This window comes from Leucopleurus acutus, assembly GCF_964270905.1.
Source record: "Leucopleurus acutus genome assembly, chromosome: 16".
Lineage (NCBI taxonomy): Eukaryota > Metazoa > Chordata > Mammalia > Artiodactyla > Delphinidae > Leucopleurus > Leucopleurus acutus.
This window is the reverse complement of record NC_139158.1, coordinates 52999569-53019222: the sequence shown is the minus strand read 5'-3', so window position 1 is coordinate 53019222 and position 19654 is coordinate 52999569. Positions and strand designations below refer to the sequence as shown.

General features: G+C 39.0%; 1 protein-coding gene across 1 annotated transcript in view; it reads right to left on the bottom strand.

Annotated features, from left to right (window-relative positions):
• Nucleotides 1-562: 562 nt before the first annotated feature.
• Nucleotides 563-19654, bottom strand: part of TMX4 (thioredoxin related transmembrane protein 4) — a 43196-nt gene continuing 24104 nt past the window's right edge. Inside the window, exons 5-8 of the mRNA XM_082857480.1 lie at nucleotides 18286-18331; nucleotides 11513-11614; nucleotides 6835-6898; nucleotides 563-4990 (exon numbers count right to left, since the gene is read on the bottom strand). Of these exons, the coding sequence (XP_082713606.1) occupies nucleotides 4626-4990; nucleotides 6835-6898; nucleotides 11513-11614; nucleotides 18286-18331 (577 nt within the window). The 3' untranslated portion in view covers nucleotides 563-4625. The remainder of the gene's footprint in view (nucleotides 4991-6834; nucleotides 6899-11512; nucleotides 11615-18285; nucleotides 18332-19654) is intronic.

Here is a 19654-nt window from a genome sequence, read left to right as displayed (position 1 = left end):
AAGATGTATGACCACGTTCAAGTAGGCTGAGATACCACATAATGGATATTTTTCCATTCGCATTCTGAGCCAGTTTCTCAGAGGGGAAGGATTTGGTGGTATGGAAGTTTAACCACATTTTTTACTACACCTCCCCCACCATCTTTCCAAAGTGAAAAATCCAATATCCATTATTTCAGTCCCTGAGGGTGTTTAATAAAAGCATCGCCTCATGTCCTTTGTGCTTTTCCACTGCTATACTGATAGGAAGGGTCAGGTCAGAATCTTCTGAATGCCCTAGGAGACCATGTCGACTCACAGCGTCTTGAAGGGTTAGCAACATCCCTTGCCATCCACTCCAGCCCTGGTCACCTCCAGACCTCAGGACAGATCTGAGGGCAGTGAGTTTCTATAGGCAACACAACAACTGTGACAAGGAGGAAGCCTTGTTTCTCTGCACTCATTCTTGGTTTCGTGAACCTTCCAGAGCAGCTAAAGGCAAGGGTTCAGGTTTCATGAAGTCAAGGAAAAGAGGGAGAAAGAAAGAGGGAAAATGAACAGACAGGATGGAGAATGGACACACGAAAATTAGTTTTTAAGGAAGTAATATTTTTCACTGCCTAGGCAAATGACTTCTGTGAAATTCTTATATGAAAAGTAATACACTGTTTTGTTTTTACTTAGTTATCACTATCATTAGGTTTCGATGCAAGTGGAAATTTACAATAAAATGAAAACAAATAGCATCAAGGATGATACACAATTCTGTGATAATGTGATTTGTAATTCAGGCAATGCCCTGCTTGAGACTCATATCCTGATTTCCCACTCCAGTTGCTACAGAAGCAAAAAATACAGAGATGAAGAAAAAAATAATTATCACTAGGTTTAAAGATTAAGACCATTCCAAGAATATAAATAATGAATTTATAATGTATTACAATACAAATAAACAGTATTTTTAGTATAAAAGCTGCATTTGCACGAAGAAGCTATTTAGTAACAAATATGATTAAAATACATCAGAAACATGTTAAAGTTGTATGAGTCACATATGTCACAGTTCACAAGAAACTTCACTGAAAATAAGCCATCTGAAGGCCACATGTCCTGGTCTGAAACTATCAAAGGCCTTTCAACCAAACCTCCTGGTTCATGAAAGATGCTCAAAAAACTGCCCCATCTGGGTTCATCAGACTTGATGACTCCATGTTTGGTTTTCAAAACAAGCTATAAGGGATCAGAATGTAGGACTGAGGTAAACAGATACTAAACAAGAAGGAACTTTTCTATTAGCGCAAAAGATTTACATGAATACTTCCCAAGATATTATATTGAAAGAATGGGTCAACCACACATTTAGAATACTGGCAGAAATAACACTTTAACACTGAGATGAAGGACATATCGAGACTACTGAGACACATTAGCAAAAGCACCAATCTTCCCCTTCTTTCTCTCACTTCATGCCAATTTAAGGTTTTATGCTAAAAGCTCAGGTACATCCTATCATTTCTACCCTTTTTTGGACTCTTTAATGTTTCCTATTCTGTAAAACAGGCTCCACTCTTAAAGGACTTGGTAATAAAAAGCACATGCCAAGTACTTGCCTTAAAAGACACTTTTATCATCTACCCAAATTACACATACCCAAATCCTGGAGAAACACCATAGCTATCAACAAGGATATGGGCCATAAGAGAGTCAAAATTTGGCTTTCTCCACCATCAACATCAACCTGACCAAAGCTTGTTTGCTTTTTGTCACATTAGTAATTCTGCATTTCTTTTTGTAGTCAGAGAGGCCTGTGGCTAACAGGGATTGTGTTCCCAAGATCAGGCTGGGGGTGCGTGCCCATGTGGTGCCAGGCTCTGTGAGCTGAATGAGCAGGCCTTGCCCCATTCATGCTTACATTTCAAAGGGAAAGAAGGAAGTGGGATTGCCTATATGTTGCTTCAGCATGAGATCTCTAAGCAAGCTGGGGTGGTCTGGCAAGAGATGAATAATAAAAGAAAGAAACTAAGGAAAATGTACCTAGAAGTTTCAGATTTTCCCTCTAATCAGTGAACAGGCACCCCATTCCCACTACTCACACATAAAGCACTGCACCCCCATTCCCAAATGAAGTTTTATTTGCCTAATTTTGATATACATAAAATACTATTCTGTAACTAAATAACTGATATTGTAATATAGGGAGGCATGACTTTTATTTTTTCAATCAAAATCATGTTTCCATGCACTTGACTTCTGTATTAAATATATTATCTAAAGGAAAAGTCTATCAATCCTATTGAAATGTTAATCTAATGTTAAATTATTTTGGGTTGACTTTTTTCGTTTAATTTTATATTCAGTAAGTATTGAAAATGAACCTAAAGGCTAGAAGTGGAAAGAAATTAAATTAGATGTATACATCTTTCATCAGAATATTAAAACAAAAACAAAACAGGAAAAATGGTCCCTGTAGCCAGATACTTCAACTTTTAATGGATCTGGTTCTCCAAACTGTTTTATTCCTCTTCCTCCAATTTTTTTAAGTATCGCTGAGAAAGAAAATACATGTCTCATTATATAATCAGATACTATTTGGAGCCCAACTGGGAATTGGCCTTACATTTATAAAAAGCCAAAGTAGACTTTACTTCTTCATTCCTTCTCCTTTAGTGAAATACTCCACTTAAAAAAAAAAAGATTTCAACATTGCGGGGGAGGAGGTATTGTACAGAAAAGCCAAACTATGAAACCCTTCTTTTTCCATACCCTTGAACTTGAACTCAATGATCTTTGAAAACTTTGTTTCAGCTGATTAGAAAAGAAAGAAAATCTAGTGACAGGAGGGCAGATCCAGCTCAGCTCTGATCCAGAAAGGCTTCCTGGTATCAGGGAGATGCAGCTGCCTCCCTCAGAACCATGGTGCTTTGGGTGAGGAGGTATCAGAGCCCCAGATGGTGGGAGGGGCAAGAAATGAGCACAAGTCAAGGTTTTCCCAGTCTGTCAGTTCTGTGATAGCCTCAAACTTGAGGTCGTGTTGCTGTCTGAAGAAAAAAATTATTGGCAACTCTTAATGAATGTCACCACACTGGGGGATGAGACTGTCAGGTCACTGAGTTGGGAAGATGAAAAACAACCAACTCTAAAAACTGGATTCCGTCAGAATAAAAACTCCCTTTGTATGAGGCTTGCAACAGATTCCTTCAGCCACACCAGGGTAGAGTTTCAGAACCTCCCCTTCCTCCAGTGAGCCTGAGTTCAAAGTTAGTACAACGTAAGGGTTATTGAAACAGCCAGATAGGCATATGCTGCGTTTTTCTTTTTAAAGATGACAGAAGCTTTTTGAATTTCATAAACCTGTACTACTTATTATTCTGTCTGGACCCAAAGGGGTGTAGGATCAACTTTAGACATCTTTCATAAGCTTGGAATCTAATATTATGAATTTATTCTAAGGCGCAAATCAGGTAGATGGATGGATTTTTTAAAAGACATTGGGCCCCCTGGGTACTTTTAGCAGATTGAGTATTGAGAGATTTACAGGGATAAAATTCTTTACAAGATTAAGGAAGAAGGAAACGAAACCAAATCTTTCATTTCCAGATATACATTTTCATTAATTCTTTCACCAAAAGCACATCACTGAAGGAAAACCAGAAATGGTTTTTCAGTTATTATTAAAGTGGTTCAAGAGCCAGGGAACCCCTTGAGATAGAAACAAAACAACACAGTATTCAAGTTTTCTTCATAAGACTACCTTGTACTGGCAAGACTTAGGAGACTTCTGGCTTCAAAAAGAATATTGCTAAAGGAACTTTTTGAAAAAAAAAAATGACATTTTGGCTAAAAACAACAAGAAAAATCTCTCTTGTAAAACCCCTACTTCCTTTTGAATCTCCAAAGGTTACAACATTTGAGATGCTTGGCAGTCATGGCTTCATGGGCTGTGCTTCTTGATTATCTAAACCCTTAAGGTGGAATAAACGCAGCTGATGTCAAGTAGACTGCTGTCTGAGTCCTCTCACTGAGGACAGATTGTGAAGAGTGTGAGGGGCCTGCAGGCCCATGGTGGGAAAGTTGGAAATGCTAAAGGTAAGAAATAAAACATAAGAAAGGAGATTTAGAGAGTTAGGAAAATTTCCAAGCTCTTTTCTACAATAATATCCAAGGCCCTCTCAAGTTCTATCTCTAAAAAGTACACTTGTACTATGGTACCCGACGTTTCTTACAGTTTGACAAAAATAAATATTCAATACAAGAAGAGGAAGCAAGTTATCAGCTACACCCTGAGGACGTTCATTCGCCCTGCTTTCATGTTAGGGGCCTGCAGCCCTGTCTACTGCCCATGAACAGTGCTCACGATGGCTGGGGATTGCTTCCTCTGGTCAAAACTCTGGGGCCCCAAGGAAATGAATTTGTTCTCATCACAGGTCCCAAACAGACCCTAACAGCATGTTTGTTTTTCTGTACCCTGTCATGCCTGAAAGATTCTCCTTAACATATATGAGAATAATGCCATGAGACTACATGGGCTAGAGATCATTTTTTAAGAGAAGCTTGCTCATTCAAGAAAAAATAAGGATTTGGTTTAAACTGCAGACCAGAAGGAAGCAGACATATTCTTTTGGTCTGTATCCTTGGAAACACTGTCATCAGGCTGACGGTCCCTTGTCGGCATGCTGACTTCTGCGCTGTCTCACTGTGTCTTCCGCTGCCTCTGTGCCAGCTGGACAGGGCTGCTCTGGGGCATTCTCTTCAGTCCCAGCAGGTCCTTCATCCTCCTGGGCCTCCCTCAGGGGCCCCTGGTCCCGGGCATCACTCCTCTTCTCGTCCATGCCAGCAGCCGGGCTGTCCTCCTCGTCCTCCTCTGCTTCTTCCTCATAACCAAGGTCTTCTTTCTCTTCTTCATCATCTACAAGGCTGTCCTTGTTTTCTTCTTCATTTGAATCATCCTTTCCTTCCTCTGCATCCTGCAACTGTTCAGTTGTATGAGCCTCCCCTGACCTAAGATTCTGCTCTGTGGAGGGAAGAGAGGGGAACATTCTCTGAATAAACAATGGGCATTCACAAATACTGTATGTTTTCACTAGTATGTGGAATCTAAAAAAATAAAACAAATGAATATAACTAAACAGAAACAGACTCATACAGAGAACAAACCAGTGGTTACCAACAGGGAGGGGCAAGATAGGGGAAGGGGGTAAGAGGTACAAGCTACTAGGTACAAAATCAATAAGACACAGGATGTAATGTACAGCATAGGGATATAAGCAATTTTTTTTTTTTCTTTTCCAGTACGCGGGCCTCTCACGGTTGTGGCCTCTCCCGTTGCGGAGCACAGGCTCCGGACGTGCAGGCTCAGCGGCCATGGCTCGCGGGCCCAGCCGCTCCGCGGCATGTGGGATCTTCCCGGACCGGGGCACGAACCCGTGTCTCCTGCATCGGCAGGCAGACTCTCAACCACTGCACCACCAGGGAAGCCCCAGCAATATTTTATAATAACTTAAAATGGAGTATAATCTATAAAAATATCAAATCTCTCTGTTGTACACCTGAAACTAATATAACATTGCACATCAACTATACTTCAATTAAAGAAAGGTCATTCAGCAATTGAGTACATTTAGCTGTGAAATGAAACAATGGGGCATATGACAGTCTTCTCCATCTTGGAACTATGTCATCACACAGGACAGATCTCTGGATGGCATCCTGGCCCCACCCATGGCCTCTCGACCTCTCTCTGGAGACTTCACTAACCATGTTGAATTTGGCACAGCCCAGGGGCATGGAGGGCAAAGGTTTCTTTGTGCTCTGTATTTTATACCGTGTAGAATGTTCAGTGACCCACTCACTGGTCATGGTGATTGGTTCAGAACTGTGACTTAAGCCAAGTCAATCAGAGTAAGTTTTTGGCCAGAGTCAGGAGCAAAAGCTTTCTCTCTTTCTACAGGGACTGCTAAGCTGATAAAATGTGAGTTGGGGCTGTTGAAAGCTACTGAATCAGCTTCATGAAGTAGAAACTATCATCCCTTGGGCTGTGCATGAAGCCAGAACATCCCTGGATTTTTCAGTTTTGTGAACTAATAAATTTTTCTTTTTTCCCCTAAGTTGTTTTAAAATGGGATTCTGTTACTTTTAAGAATTCAAAGGAACATATTTTATAATTATATATGGAAGTTTCAAAGCCTTAAAAACGTCAAGAACTAAAAAGAAATATAAGCTTATTTAGTTGAACTCCCACATAAAATTCAACAATTATGAAATCTCATAAGAGTCTTCATGGGGACTTCCCTGGCAGTCCAGTAGTTAAGACTCTGCGCTTCCGCTCCAGGGGACATGGGTTCAATCTCTGGTCGTGGAACTAAGAACCCACATGCCTCACTGCACAGCCAGCCAAAAAATAAAAAAGAGTCTTCATGCAAACAATAGGAATAAAAGCATGGAAATCCAGGGGTATTTGGTCCCAGGAACAGTGTGAAATAGTGAAAGGATTTGGGGAGATGGCTTTAAGGACTCAGGACAGTTACTGGCACACAGTAGACACTCAGTAAGTGTCAGTTCCCCTCCCTCCCTGCTCATTCCAGTTTCAATAAAGGAAAAGATGTCAACCGATTAATGAAGGGCAAACAATTCAAGGGAAAAAGCAATTGCCAAAATGAAATGTTCCTTAATTTAAGAGAGGAGAAAAAAAGAATTTTTGCTCAAATCTATCTAGAGAACATATTTCAAAGGAATTTGGTAATGGTGATGGTTTGGTCACCTAGCAAATCAGGGGAAAAATCCACTATCTATATGAGCATGAAAGGGCACACCACAGAATTCCAAAAATATTCTATTTCATGAATCTGTCATACTTACCAGAACCTTCAGATAAATGCCTTGGAAGTGGCAGATAGAAACATTCTGATATGACCACCAAGACCTGGAGGGAAAAAAGTGATTTCACAGTGAGTGGATAGGACATTTGTTACCAAACAACCTCAAAGTTAGGTCCTGCTTCTATAACCAGACATTCATAGACAAATATCAATACACAGCAATTGGTCAAAAGTCCTCAAAAAAAGACAAGGGTATAATTAAGAATTTTCTATTTTTCAAATGTGATATAACATAGGAAAACACTATTAACTGTAGAACAGGGGTCACAAAATCAAATGTATACACACAGACCACTAAAAATAGATGAATCAAGCAAGTGTAAGAAAACAGACACTATCAGCCAAGTCTAAAGTGATCTTTAAAAAAGAAAACATATTCTGACAAATAAAAGTAGTCTGTACATGGGTTGTCTCTCACCAGTGGGTAACCCTGATTGTGTGGAAGAATACTTCAGGGTGTAGAATTCTTAAGAGTCCTATAAGAAATTACTACAGGGACAAACTGTGAGAAAACACTTCAGTGATGTGAACTAAATCCTATTTTAAACAGTGATTGACTGGCTTCACACCTCTGACCTTGAATGCAGCATTGAGTCACTTGCTACTTACTATAAACATGCTGTTTCCCTTGATAAACCACAAGCTCCTAAGAGGCAGGTTCATTCTAGTCCATGTTCCAGGCCTGGATGGTGTGGGCCGTGGTGATGAAACTGACAGGACGACGTGTGAATCGGGGCCAAGTCAGCGGGAGCCCCTCGCTCTCTACGCCCTCCCCATGTCCTCCCCTACACAGTGCACAACACAGAGAAGTCAGCACAGGAGGAAGCTGCCCACTGAGAAGGGCTTCACAGTTCCTCTTTTACCTAGCTAACTCCTGGAGTTCACCTACACTTTGAACAACTGCCCAGTCTTTAAAATAGGAATAGTACTTCATAAATATGTTTTTAAGGGGCTCTAAAATTTAAAAAACCCAAAGTCATTGCCCTTTTGATTCAATTTTATAAACATCAAATGAGAACCTCACTTTATTACCATCTGTATATTCATTTATTACTTACTTAATATTTGCCTCATTAGGTTCAAGATATCATGTTAACTTCTGAGGGGAAGGGTTCAAAAAGAGAAAAAAATGGCAGTCTAATTAAGAAGCAATATGGAACAGGGGTCTCATAAAAAATGAAGAAAGCTCTTTGATAGATACTTAAGAGATACAGAGATTACAACCAGTTATGGGGGTGGGGAAGACTCTAGAATGACCACTTGAAAGGTGGCATTTAGGGTCCTGGGCATGGTCAGGAGCGGAAGGGCAGCAGCAGCTATCTGGCTCTTGTAAGCGACACCAAACTGGACCACAGGGGCTCTTGGATCCAGAGAAAGGCCTAAATGCCAGGCTGAGGAGACCCATGTGCTGGGCAGTGTTCCTCCTTGGGAAGGAACAAGCTCCAAGCCATCAAATTGATTTGAACAGCAAAGAGGAAAACATCTCCATCTGAAAAGACTGAGGTTGAAAACCTATTTCTAATATGACAGTCACTTGCTTATAGTAGCTATTCACTGGACATAATGTTCTTTGTGACTTTTTTTTTTTCCTTTTGGCTTTCTTAATACCAACTGGAGGGGAAATTTTTGGTCCTGACACATTGCAAGGGAAAGAAGAAACACCTGCCAGTGACAAATAACTGGCATTTACAACAAAGCCTGGGAGGGAGTAAGTCCCACCTGCGAGATACCTGGGCCATCTAGAGCGCTAGGTAAGGGGGCCTAGCACAGACTTATGGGACACCAGCCTCAACCTTGTCAGCTGTGTGACCCTGGGCAAGTCACTTAACTGTTCTCTCACTTGCACTTTCTCTTGAAAGGACAGGCTTGGGACTAGTCTATCACTAAGGGCTGTTTTATATCTCTAAGAGTATATAATTTCCTTATACTGTCTTCCTTCCCAGAAATTGGGAGGAAAACCCTCTCATTCTATCAGTTCAGGATCTATTTTCCAGTCTCAAGAACCACTCCCTTGGGATGAGTCACTTTCTGAGCCACTAAGAATGGTACTGTTTAAAAACAGGGTCTATATAGGATTGGTGTCCTCATCTTCATCTTCCCTTCCATGGTTAGATTTTCAGGTTTCAGCTTAGCAGACAGCCAGGCATCTAAAAGAGGAGAGTAGACGGATTTGCCATCTTTCACAGGAAAGATGAAACTTTCTTCCACTAGGAACTGGTCAGCAGCATGTAGAAAAATAGTCCACCCAAGCTGCAAAATCCAGACAGTGTCCATACCTACCAACCGAAATGGAGACCAGATAACAGAGGCAAAAGATTGCTACCTGTGTTTTCCATTGCTTTTCTGCCTGTCTACAGATTTGCTATCTTCCACCCTTCAAAGCAGAGTTGCTGATGTCAGAAAATGATGCGGCCTGAGTGATTTGATACACAGACTATGCACTTAAGGATCTTTCCCATATTGGTTTAAAATGCAAAATATATACTTGATTTCTAAAACTGAGCTCTTTGTTTACATGTGAAAAATAACATTTAGTAAAATATTTCAACCACTAGGCTCAATCAAGACAGCAAGCAAAAATCAAACTAGCAGCCTTGTTTTGACTTCCCATCTTTTAAAATTAAGGAAAAATAGGAAATGTAATAGTCAGGCTTATGGGAAACAATGACTTGATCCGGAAATCACTTCTTATGGAAAACATCCTGCCCTTTCTGGCCACTGCATAAGTTAAACTCCATAAAGACTCATAGAGGGAAGGAGACCCTCCAAGGTCACCAAGACCAAGTTTCACATAACTGCACACTGGGCCTTGCTTTCAGCCCCCAGTTAATGGCAAAGGTGACACAGAGCAATGAACTGATCACCTGCAGACCTCATTGAAGGCAAAAATTCTAGCTGTTGTGTTTCTTTTAACATGTTACAGTTGTAGAAAAGGCATTTTGAGCAGAGACATGTGTTTGCTATTTTATGGAAATGTATTAACAGAAAATGTATGAGTCTATTACTGCTTTGAAATTATTATTTCCTTAAATAACATTCTCTTCCCAACTTCTTACGAAGGAACAGTAATCTCTATCACTTAGTCACTTGAATAGTCTAGAATCAACTCTCTTCTTTCTTCACGTCAAGCCTCTAATAACCTTCCTACACTGATTATTTGACTCTAAGTTTCCAAATAACTTAGGGCTTAGGCAGGCTTGACTTCTTGGACTTACGGTCAACCTCAAAAGTAAAATTCTAAAACTCTTTATGTGAGAAGAGTTTTCAGTGATCTTCCAATAGACCCACACTCAAACTACATACCCCATAATTCCATCTCAGAATCACCCAGGATCTCATACTGTTCCCCCTACAGAAGCCTCACACTCATGCAGCTCCAGAGTAGACGGTAGATGGGAGAAGCACATTTATATCCAAAGTCAAAGTTATATCCAAAGTCAAATCATTTTAGGCCAGAGCATTAGGGAAATGTTAGTTAGCAGTAAGACTAATGCAGCAGAATGGAACATACCTAGGACCTAATGAATGACATATCTAAGTTCTATCCCCACCCATGAAGTTAACATCAGCAATCAAATGACAAATATAAACCATAATACGAAGTAAGCATGTTCATGGCAAAATAAAATCGAGCTTCCTTGGCTTCTTGGAATATGACTTTGTAGTACCAAGTTGTGACTTGCTATAAAGGCGACTGCTAACATTTTAAGCTTATTTTTTAAAAGACCTTGCAAAAGAGCTGAAATACATTACAAAATGTAAGGATAGACTTTAAGACAATCTTACCTAAAGGGCTGTCCTTTTCATACAAATTTTTAGTGATCATCAATTATTCCTATCATACAGTGTTTAAGGGCTATGTGATTAGTATATAGTATAGTAACTTTTACGAACTTCTTAGACTTTAAAGCCCAAACTGATCAAGTGTAGGTAAAGAGAAAGATTTCAAAAATATATACAACCAAGAGTAAAACACGCCCAAACATTTATAGTTGCCTATATAGTTAAGTAAATAAATGTATTATTCCAACACTTACCTAACTCTAGGGAGAAAATACACACATACCTAATGGATAGTAATTTTCATATCCAAAGAAGACATAGTGATGTGGTTTGCATCTTATTTTTTCACATAATAATGATTGTGTTTTTTATCCACATTATCTTACACACTCCACCTGGGGAAAACTGCAGTGTATGTATAAGCAGCTGGTGAGTTTAGAGGTTCAATTTGAGTATACGAATAGGAAAGATCATCTTGTTCACCCAAGGAACAAATTCACAGCTTTGGTCTTATCATCACAATGTTCTAATCAAGTAGGCAATTTGTGAATTCACAGCTGACTCAGTTGTCTTGGAAACTGACTATGAATTCGAGCAAGTCTCTATTTCTTTCTTCATTACTGCCTATATTTTGGGTAGCACACGACTTCAGAATATTTAAGAGAGAGGATTAGGCAATAATAATTTAATGAATTTTCCAGTATTTCTCAAATTTCCATTGAAAGCAGTATCAAACAAGCAAATATTATTTAACTGCTTAGATTACACGCAAAATGATGTTTGTTTATGAGCTTTTTCTTTCTTGGCTGCTTTCCAGTTTTGCATGAAACCAACTGGCTTTAAAGACAAGAAAAAAGATTGGCATTATCTCTTACCAGACCCATGAAAAGGCCAAAAATCAAGGTGGCTATGATGAAAAAGATGTAAGAACACCAAGCAGGAACTCCAAGGGTCACTGTGAAATAGTTGTGAAGATGCTGTAATCAGAAGAAAAAAGTAAAAAAAATATATTTATAATGAGGACTAAGAATGTCTGAATCTCCCTCTTTATCTATAACTCAAGTCTGCAAATTGTTTCTACTTATATGAGCCCCCACAAAGGTCGTCCAGCAGTTTATGCATCTATATGATTCTTCAAGAACAAGTCAAATTTTACAACATTGAGAATGTGAGAGTAATAATCAAGGTCATATGTAGTAAAAGTTATACTTCCTTAAAGTTCATGATCAAATAGAACTCTGGTAGAATTGGTTATCTAGTCCCTTCTTCCATCCTGAGATTTTTTTTGTCACTCTGCCCTAATAATTTATAACCTTAATTTTTACTCATAATATGGCATCCATAAAAAATTAAACTTCTTGGGCCTTTACCAATTTTTAAGTAGAACTAAATTACTACTTACGGAACATCAACCATTTAAAATGTCTCTGTGCTTCCTTTTCTAATCAGACTCTTATTATTGCTCTACCCTCACTCATCCTTAACAACTTTCCTAATCACCATAAAACCTGAATGTAATAATAGAAGAAATTTTCCAGTTAATTCATTATGAACAAATAAGATTTCATCGGTCTTCAAATAGAGTGCACATCCCTTCTTGTTTACTGTCCCCTGGGACTCTATTTGATGCCAAACACTAAAAAATAAGTGAGGAGATACAATCTTAGCTAGAAATTATTTACATGCTAAATCATACAGGAATTACAGATATGAGCCTGCTAGTCTGGAGTCAAAGCACATTTATATATGGACTTGCAAGAGCCATGCTGCCTCATGATGGCTTTGTGATAATCTATTTTAGGCTCTTACAGCTTTAAAAACATTCACTAAAAAACCAATAGTTTTATGATTTTGTTATGTCTATAGATAGTTTTATCTATAAAATTACTGGGCACAGGATGAAATGGCTCCAAGCTAAATGCCACCAGCAAGCAGATATAATGACTGAATGACTTGCCTAGAACTGATAAGGTTGATGAAAATGAGGCCAAGATTCTATTTTAATATTTCTCAAAACCTAAGTTACTCGACTATCTCCCATTGGTTTCTCAGTTTATAACTGTCAATACAATTAAATAATATATTTTATTCTGGCTTAATTCAGAATAATAAACAAAAAAGCTTGTTAACTGATCTAGAATAATCTGAGATCTCTTCTCTCCAATTTTTTACTCAGCAGTAGAGATATATCTAAAGACTCATCAAGTTTTTAAATACACATAATCAGTGTTCAATAAATATTTATTGAATAAGAAAAAGATACTAGCAAATCCTTAAACTATTCATAAGAAATGCAAACAACTCTTGATTTGAAAAACTGTCATCTGTCCTCTGCTGATGGCACTGGTCGTCACTCTGTCTTCAGCCAGGGCAATTATTTATTAAGAATAATCTAGGGCTTCCCTGGTGGCGCAGTGGTTGAGAGTCCACCTGACGACACAGGGGACACGGGTTCGTGCCCCGGTCTGGGAAGATCCTACATGCCGCGGAGCGGCTAGGCCCGTGAGCCATGGCCGCTGAGCCTGCACGTCCGGAGCCTGTGCTCCGCAACGGGAGAGGCCACAACAGTGAGAGGCCTGCGTACTGAAAAAAAAAAAAAAAAAAAGAATAATCTAGTATTCTGCAGCCCAAGTAGGCAAAAGAGGTATTTGGGATACAAAAGGTTGTTTCATTCAAATTCCGTTCAATGGAAGTTTTAAGATGCATTGCACAGTTCTCTACTTTAGGAAATTTTGTATATTGAACATAGTTTATTTATGCTTTTCTTGATTATTCAATGTCATCATCAAGATTAAACTGTGAAATGTGCCAAAGAATTAGAAGACATGGAAAGCCAGTATTCCTTTGTGCTGACCCATGGATGTATGAATTCTGGAACTTGCTTTATAAGTAATATCTGCCCATATAGTTGGAATGAATAACAGCATCCAGTTATAAGTCCTTCTGGACAGTGTCTTGTGCCCTTTTGCAAAATAAATGATTTAAGAAACCCTCAAGAAATTTTCTAAGTTATTTTCTAGGATTCAATAAATTGTGTGCCTTTGAATCACTGCATTCTGAGACAGTCTTAGTGCTTTCAAAAACATCCTCTTATTATAATAGGTTCCACTTCAATTTTCTTGTATCAACTCACTCTTTAAAGGATTTATTTGAGCTTCTTAGAGAAACTCTGCCATCTTGTGGTCTTTTTAGGTGATTATTACTAAAGCCTCATTAATCAAGTTGTGCTCTCACAACTGTAGCCACAAATCTTTACCTGTTTACTTTGTCTGAGTCCACAATGGCTTCAGAGTACCTTTAAGAGTATTAGGGTTCCTGGTACTAGGCACTTGAAGTTTTGCTGTATATATGTTTCCAAATAATAACTGATTAAAACTGATCTGGTTCAATTTTAGATTTCTGTGTTTCCTTTCGTTGCCAGGTAAAGTAACAGTTTTCACTTGTGGAAAATACTGACCTAGTTCAATATTATATATGCTCATTACAAGGAAGCATCCTGTTGTTTACTTATGCACGAAAATGTCGCCTGCTGGGCCCAATACCTTATACTTTTGCAATAGGTGACTGAATTAGAGTTAAGTTTTGGCTACATACATTTTGGCTACATACATTTGAACGAGAGAACTAAATGCAGAATAAATGAGAAGAATATTCCAACCAGTGGTCAGATGGATTTAAGGAATGGAGCCAGGCCAAGGCGTCCAGGGGTCAGAGGTGGAGCCTCCCCTCCCCAGGGAGGCCAGCAAGCCCTCTGGGATCTGAACTACTGCAGGTCAGGTTAAATCCCGCCCAAGGGCACCACTCATCCAGCCCAGCGTTGCAGAGTCTCATTCAGAGCTGGGCTGGCCCCAAGGGACAGAGAGCCTTTTGAATTTAAATCCCATCTGCATCACAGGATATACCCTGAGGAGTTTGGGAATGATCCTTAAACCCCTTTCAGACACAGATTAGAATCCTCAAAATATCCTCCCTGTGTGGAAGTAGCTCAGAAAGCCTTCTCCAGTGATCACCAAGGGCTCACTTCCCCTTTTATGTTCTACCCTCTCAACACTTCCAACAAGACACAAATCTGCAGCCTCTTGTAGGCTCGAGGGGAGGTGACTTGTGGATGGGCACCATCTCACTGTAATATGGTTCCAGATATTTTTACAAACAACAAAAAATCCAAAAACAGTAAGAGAAGAGACACCACCATCTAAAACAGAGGGGGATGTTTTAGAGTTTTAAAATTCACTCTGGTTATTCTCCAGTCTAAACATTCATGGCCTTTAATTCTCATTATGAGATAACTGATAAATCATTAAATCTTCTCCATCACACAGCGTGTCCAATAAGTTACCTTATTGTAACTAAAATTTGCCATATGCCTGCATATTTTCATAACAACAGTAACACTGAGGAGAGGTATTAACTTACATCCTGTATTAGCTCAGTAAGCAGCACAAATTCAACAAATAAAGTAATGCTTAAATACATTCAAATGCTAAACCTAGTTAACAAAAGTACACATTGTACAACTGTCATAAAACCCTATTTCAATCCTATCAACCGTGGTTAAAAAATAAGTGAAAAAAGATAAAGTATTCCTTGTTGACTAATCAGTGGAAAAAGTAAAATAATGATGACAACGATGAATAATGAATAAAAGTAACAAAAAACAGTTCTCAAGTACATGATAGGCACCAGGTTCTATGCTAAGCACAGAACAACTGTCTATGGCAGGGAAAACAAATGGGTTGGGAAACATACAGCGGGTGGACTAGCAACCCATCCATGGGACACTGCTGCTGAGAAAAGACTGACTCCTATCTGTCTATGCATCCACAAAAATCTCAGTATGGTAAGAGACTGTGGATTGGCATCAACAATCTTGCCTCACTGGCATTAGCCCCTCTGCGTCTTTCTTTCTTCCCTGTTTTTACCTTCTTCCTCAGAGTCTTTACACTCTTTTAGTTCCAGTGCTGTGTTTCTTCTGTTCACTGTTAATACAATTGCACTACAGTTTTATATTATCTAGACTTGAGTTAAAAACAGATTATGTTCCCCACAATTACATACTCAACATTGATGTGAGGATCTTGGGCACAGAAGAAGAACCAGCTAAATAAGCTAACTGAGCAGCCAGGTGGTCAGCTAGGAGAACGGGCTTAAGTATCAGCAGTTCTGTAAGGACAAGGCAAACTATAGCTAGAGGTTGCAGTGGGAATCAGAGACTGATGCATAGCCAAGGACTGGGTCACACCAGGCCAGAGATCATACCCTCTGAATAAGAGGACAAGGGCTGAATTCTGAAAACACAAGTGGTGAGAGCCCTTCCCAGAGATTTGATGAAAGGCTGGGGACTTGTTTCTAAGAATAAAAGAAATTACAAAAGTTTGTCAAGAGGCTTGAGGAAACCAGATGCTGATACAAAGAGTAATACCAGATTTCTATTATAGATATTTAAGGTGATGTGTACACATATGAGGAGACTAAAATAACCTACAAACCTACCATCTATATTCTTTTAGTCATGTACATCCCCACCCCGCCCCCCACCACACATACACACACAATCTACAATCAGGACAAATGTATTAGTGACCCCAATAAATATAAATGGACTAACTTTATCAGTGAAAAGAATTACTTCTTACTATATGCTTTTAAAAAGATTTACTTAAAACATAACAACAAAAAGGTTGAAAGTAGAAAAAAATATCCCAGGTATACACTAACCAGAGAGAAAAAATATGGTATTAATATTAGACAAAATGACCTAATAGAATGTAAAATGCAATTGCTGTTTGTCAAATTCTACAGTTTATCTTATAAAATTGTATTTTTTGTTCTTTTAAAAAATATCTGGAAAGTCTAAACATATGTATATATAAAATATATAAATATCATATATACTTTACTTCTCAGTCCTAATAAGAACATCTTAATTGGTTATTCAGAGATGGATCCTATTCTATTCTCCAAATGGCCTTTTCTCTTAAGTCCAATGCATCCACACAGAATCCATCCATGCTGCCCAAGGCTGTGCACTGTGCCTACAAAGATAAAACATCAACTCCTGGCCTTGATGTGCTCCAAATGCCACACATCGTAATCATTTGCATGACATGATGAAAAACTGCAACTCCTTGTTTATCAGTCAAGCTATAAGAGGTCTGAGCAATCATTTATTTTCCCTGGTAGTATCTTTGAAAATAAAACTACTCTTTAACAATGTGTGAAGGTCACAATCAGCTTCCATCTAAGCTCTTCTTAACCCTCAGAACAAATTCATCTCTTGACCTGCAGTTATAATAGATTCTGTGCTAAGATCTTGATGATGATTCCTCACACTTATTAATTAATCCTCTTGGATTAGACATTATATAGCTATAAGGTTTTCAGATAGCTATCAGAATATATGACTCCATCAACCTTTAGTGTCAAAATACTGCAATAGGCTGAATCCCTTACTCTCAGTTCCTGGTTTGTAATTCATAATTCTCAACCTTTGAATAAACTTCTTGCCAATATTACGAAAATATCAGAAGAAAACCATATGAAACTCAAACTATCTGAAAAGGGAAAAACGCTAGTTATTGTTTACTATGATAAACAAATGTCAAAAAAAACAGTTAACAAATCTTAACCAAAAAAAGACTGAATCTAAGTTACCAATTTGCTTTCTGTTTTAAAAATTAAACAAAAAAAACCCTAAAGTAGGTATCTCACAAGGCAGGAAATATAATACAACTGAGAAACTAGGACACAAAAATTTGTTCTTAAATTTCCCTAAACATACAGTAAATGCATGAAAAACAGAGAGTCTTCATGAGCTCCCTGAATATTAAGTTCCAAATATGATGCATGACCTATAATCATAGCTTAGAAAAGACAAGTATAGGGAGGGACTCACTTCTAAAGATCTTTTGAAATACTTTAAGGAAATATATTTAATTTCACAGCAATTTTGTCAAATCTGGTAGGATTTATTAGTTCACCCTACATGTAAAGAGGAGCAAAAGCTTATGTGATACATTCAAGATTATGTAACAGTTCAACATTTTAACCTAAATAAGTTCTAAGCCACTGAAAGGACTCAGTGAAATGATACAATCACACATATCAGGGGCTCTCTTCCTTAAAGGGCCACATCATAAATATTTTAGGCTTGTGGGCCATATGATCTCCATCACAACTACTCATCTCTACCACTGTAGTGTGAAAGCAGTCACAGAATACAAGTAATAAGTGCATGTGACTGTGTTCCAACAAAACTTTATTTACCAAAAAGGGTGGCCCGGCCCAGACACAAGTTGGCTGATCCCTGACAAATATTTGATCTGTAGGGAGATTACAACAATGGGAAAATAAGATGAAGAGAAACCACATAAGCCCTTTCAGCTTTGTTAAAAGGATTCATTACCGATCTAAGAAAATATGACTTTGACACAGTAGTTACAGGTCTCTGTCCAATTTATGTCCTTAGAAGGACACAAAGACACACTTCCACTGTGACCCCATGTAAGAGTAGTTCTGTGACTTAAAAAGAAAATGGAAATTATAAAACCATTTATAAGTGTTTATTTTCCAATTATTTAGACGCTACCGTTTCACTCTTAAAAAAAAACCCTCTGCCACTATAATAATAAAGGGCATATTTACTCACCCATATCTTGCCAGAGATGCTAAAAAGACCAGCCATTCCAGACATCCTAAAAAAATAAAGAGAAGGAGAACCACTGGTGATGTATGGTATTAAAAAACAAACAAACAAAACAAGATTCAAGTCACAAGGACTACTCCTCCACTTCTTGCAATACATTGTCCTCTCTCCTGGATTCATTTCCATCCTTATAGAGCTTAGACCCCATGGTCACCATCTGAATTACTCTGCTCTAAATACGGTCAAGTCCCTGATCCTTTCTCCCTGCATGGTGCATGCCTGGCGAGATCCCTAACCCTGAGCAGCTGAATGTCTCTGGGGAAAAAATCACGATCTCCCCTCACAGTCACAAACCTCAGCGAGCACTCAATACGGCCCAGTCCCACTGTTATCTTTTAGGCTCTTACCTGAGAGCCTATCATATCCTTTTCTCTCCCTTCAAACTTTACACACCCTCCCCTCCCCATGCACTCTCAGCTAACAAACACTGCTTGTCTGTCACTGTGAAACCAGAGCCATTATGTGATCTCTCTTATCTTCCCAGCAGCAAATCTGAGCCTGGTGTACAACTGCATCCACCTTCTCCTATTGCAACAGAGAAAGTCTACCTGCCTGAGCACAGTCCAAACCCTCCACTCGTGCCTTGCACCCCATCCCTTCTGTCTTGCTAATGACTTGGTTTTTCCTGTCATCCCATTTCTTGCATCAGCAATTTCTCCCTCTCTGCTGGATCATTTTCATCTGCACGAAAAGAGCATCACTGGACCTCAGACGGCCCTCCAGCTCAGCTTCACAAACTTCTCCAAAGAGAAGCCTATACTTGCTGCTGCTTCTTCCTCACCGTATCTTTAACCCATTCAAATCTGGCTTCCATCACTACTGCACTATTACTCCTTGTCAAGGCCACAATGACATCGCATTGCTTCACTCAATGTCTCTATCTCAGACTTGATCTCTCTTAACCCCTTGGTAACATGGGACACGAGTGACTATTCCCTCCTTCTTGAGCACCTTTTACTTGGCTTCTAGGAAACTGTGTACCCTCACCTGTCCTCCTGCCTCACCGGTACTCATTTTCAATTTCCTTTTGCTGACTCCTTCTCTACCCAACTTCTTAACTTTGGAGTGTCCTGTGGCTCAGACCCAAGCACTTTTCTTTTTCTCTCTCTCTAGGTGATCCCCTTCCTTTTAAAACTTTAAATACCATCTATATGCCTTGTATTTGTGTTCCTGAATTCTCCATGGAGACCCAGCTCCATGCATCCAACTTGGCAGCTCTACAAAGAAGTCTGCATCTCAAACTTTCCATGTCCAACCCTGAACCCTTGATTTTCTCTTGCTCAAATCAGTAACTGGTACCAAGACCATCAAA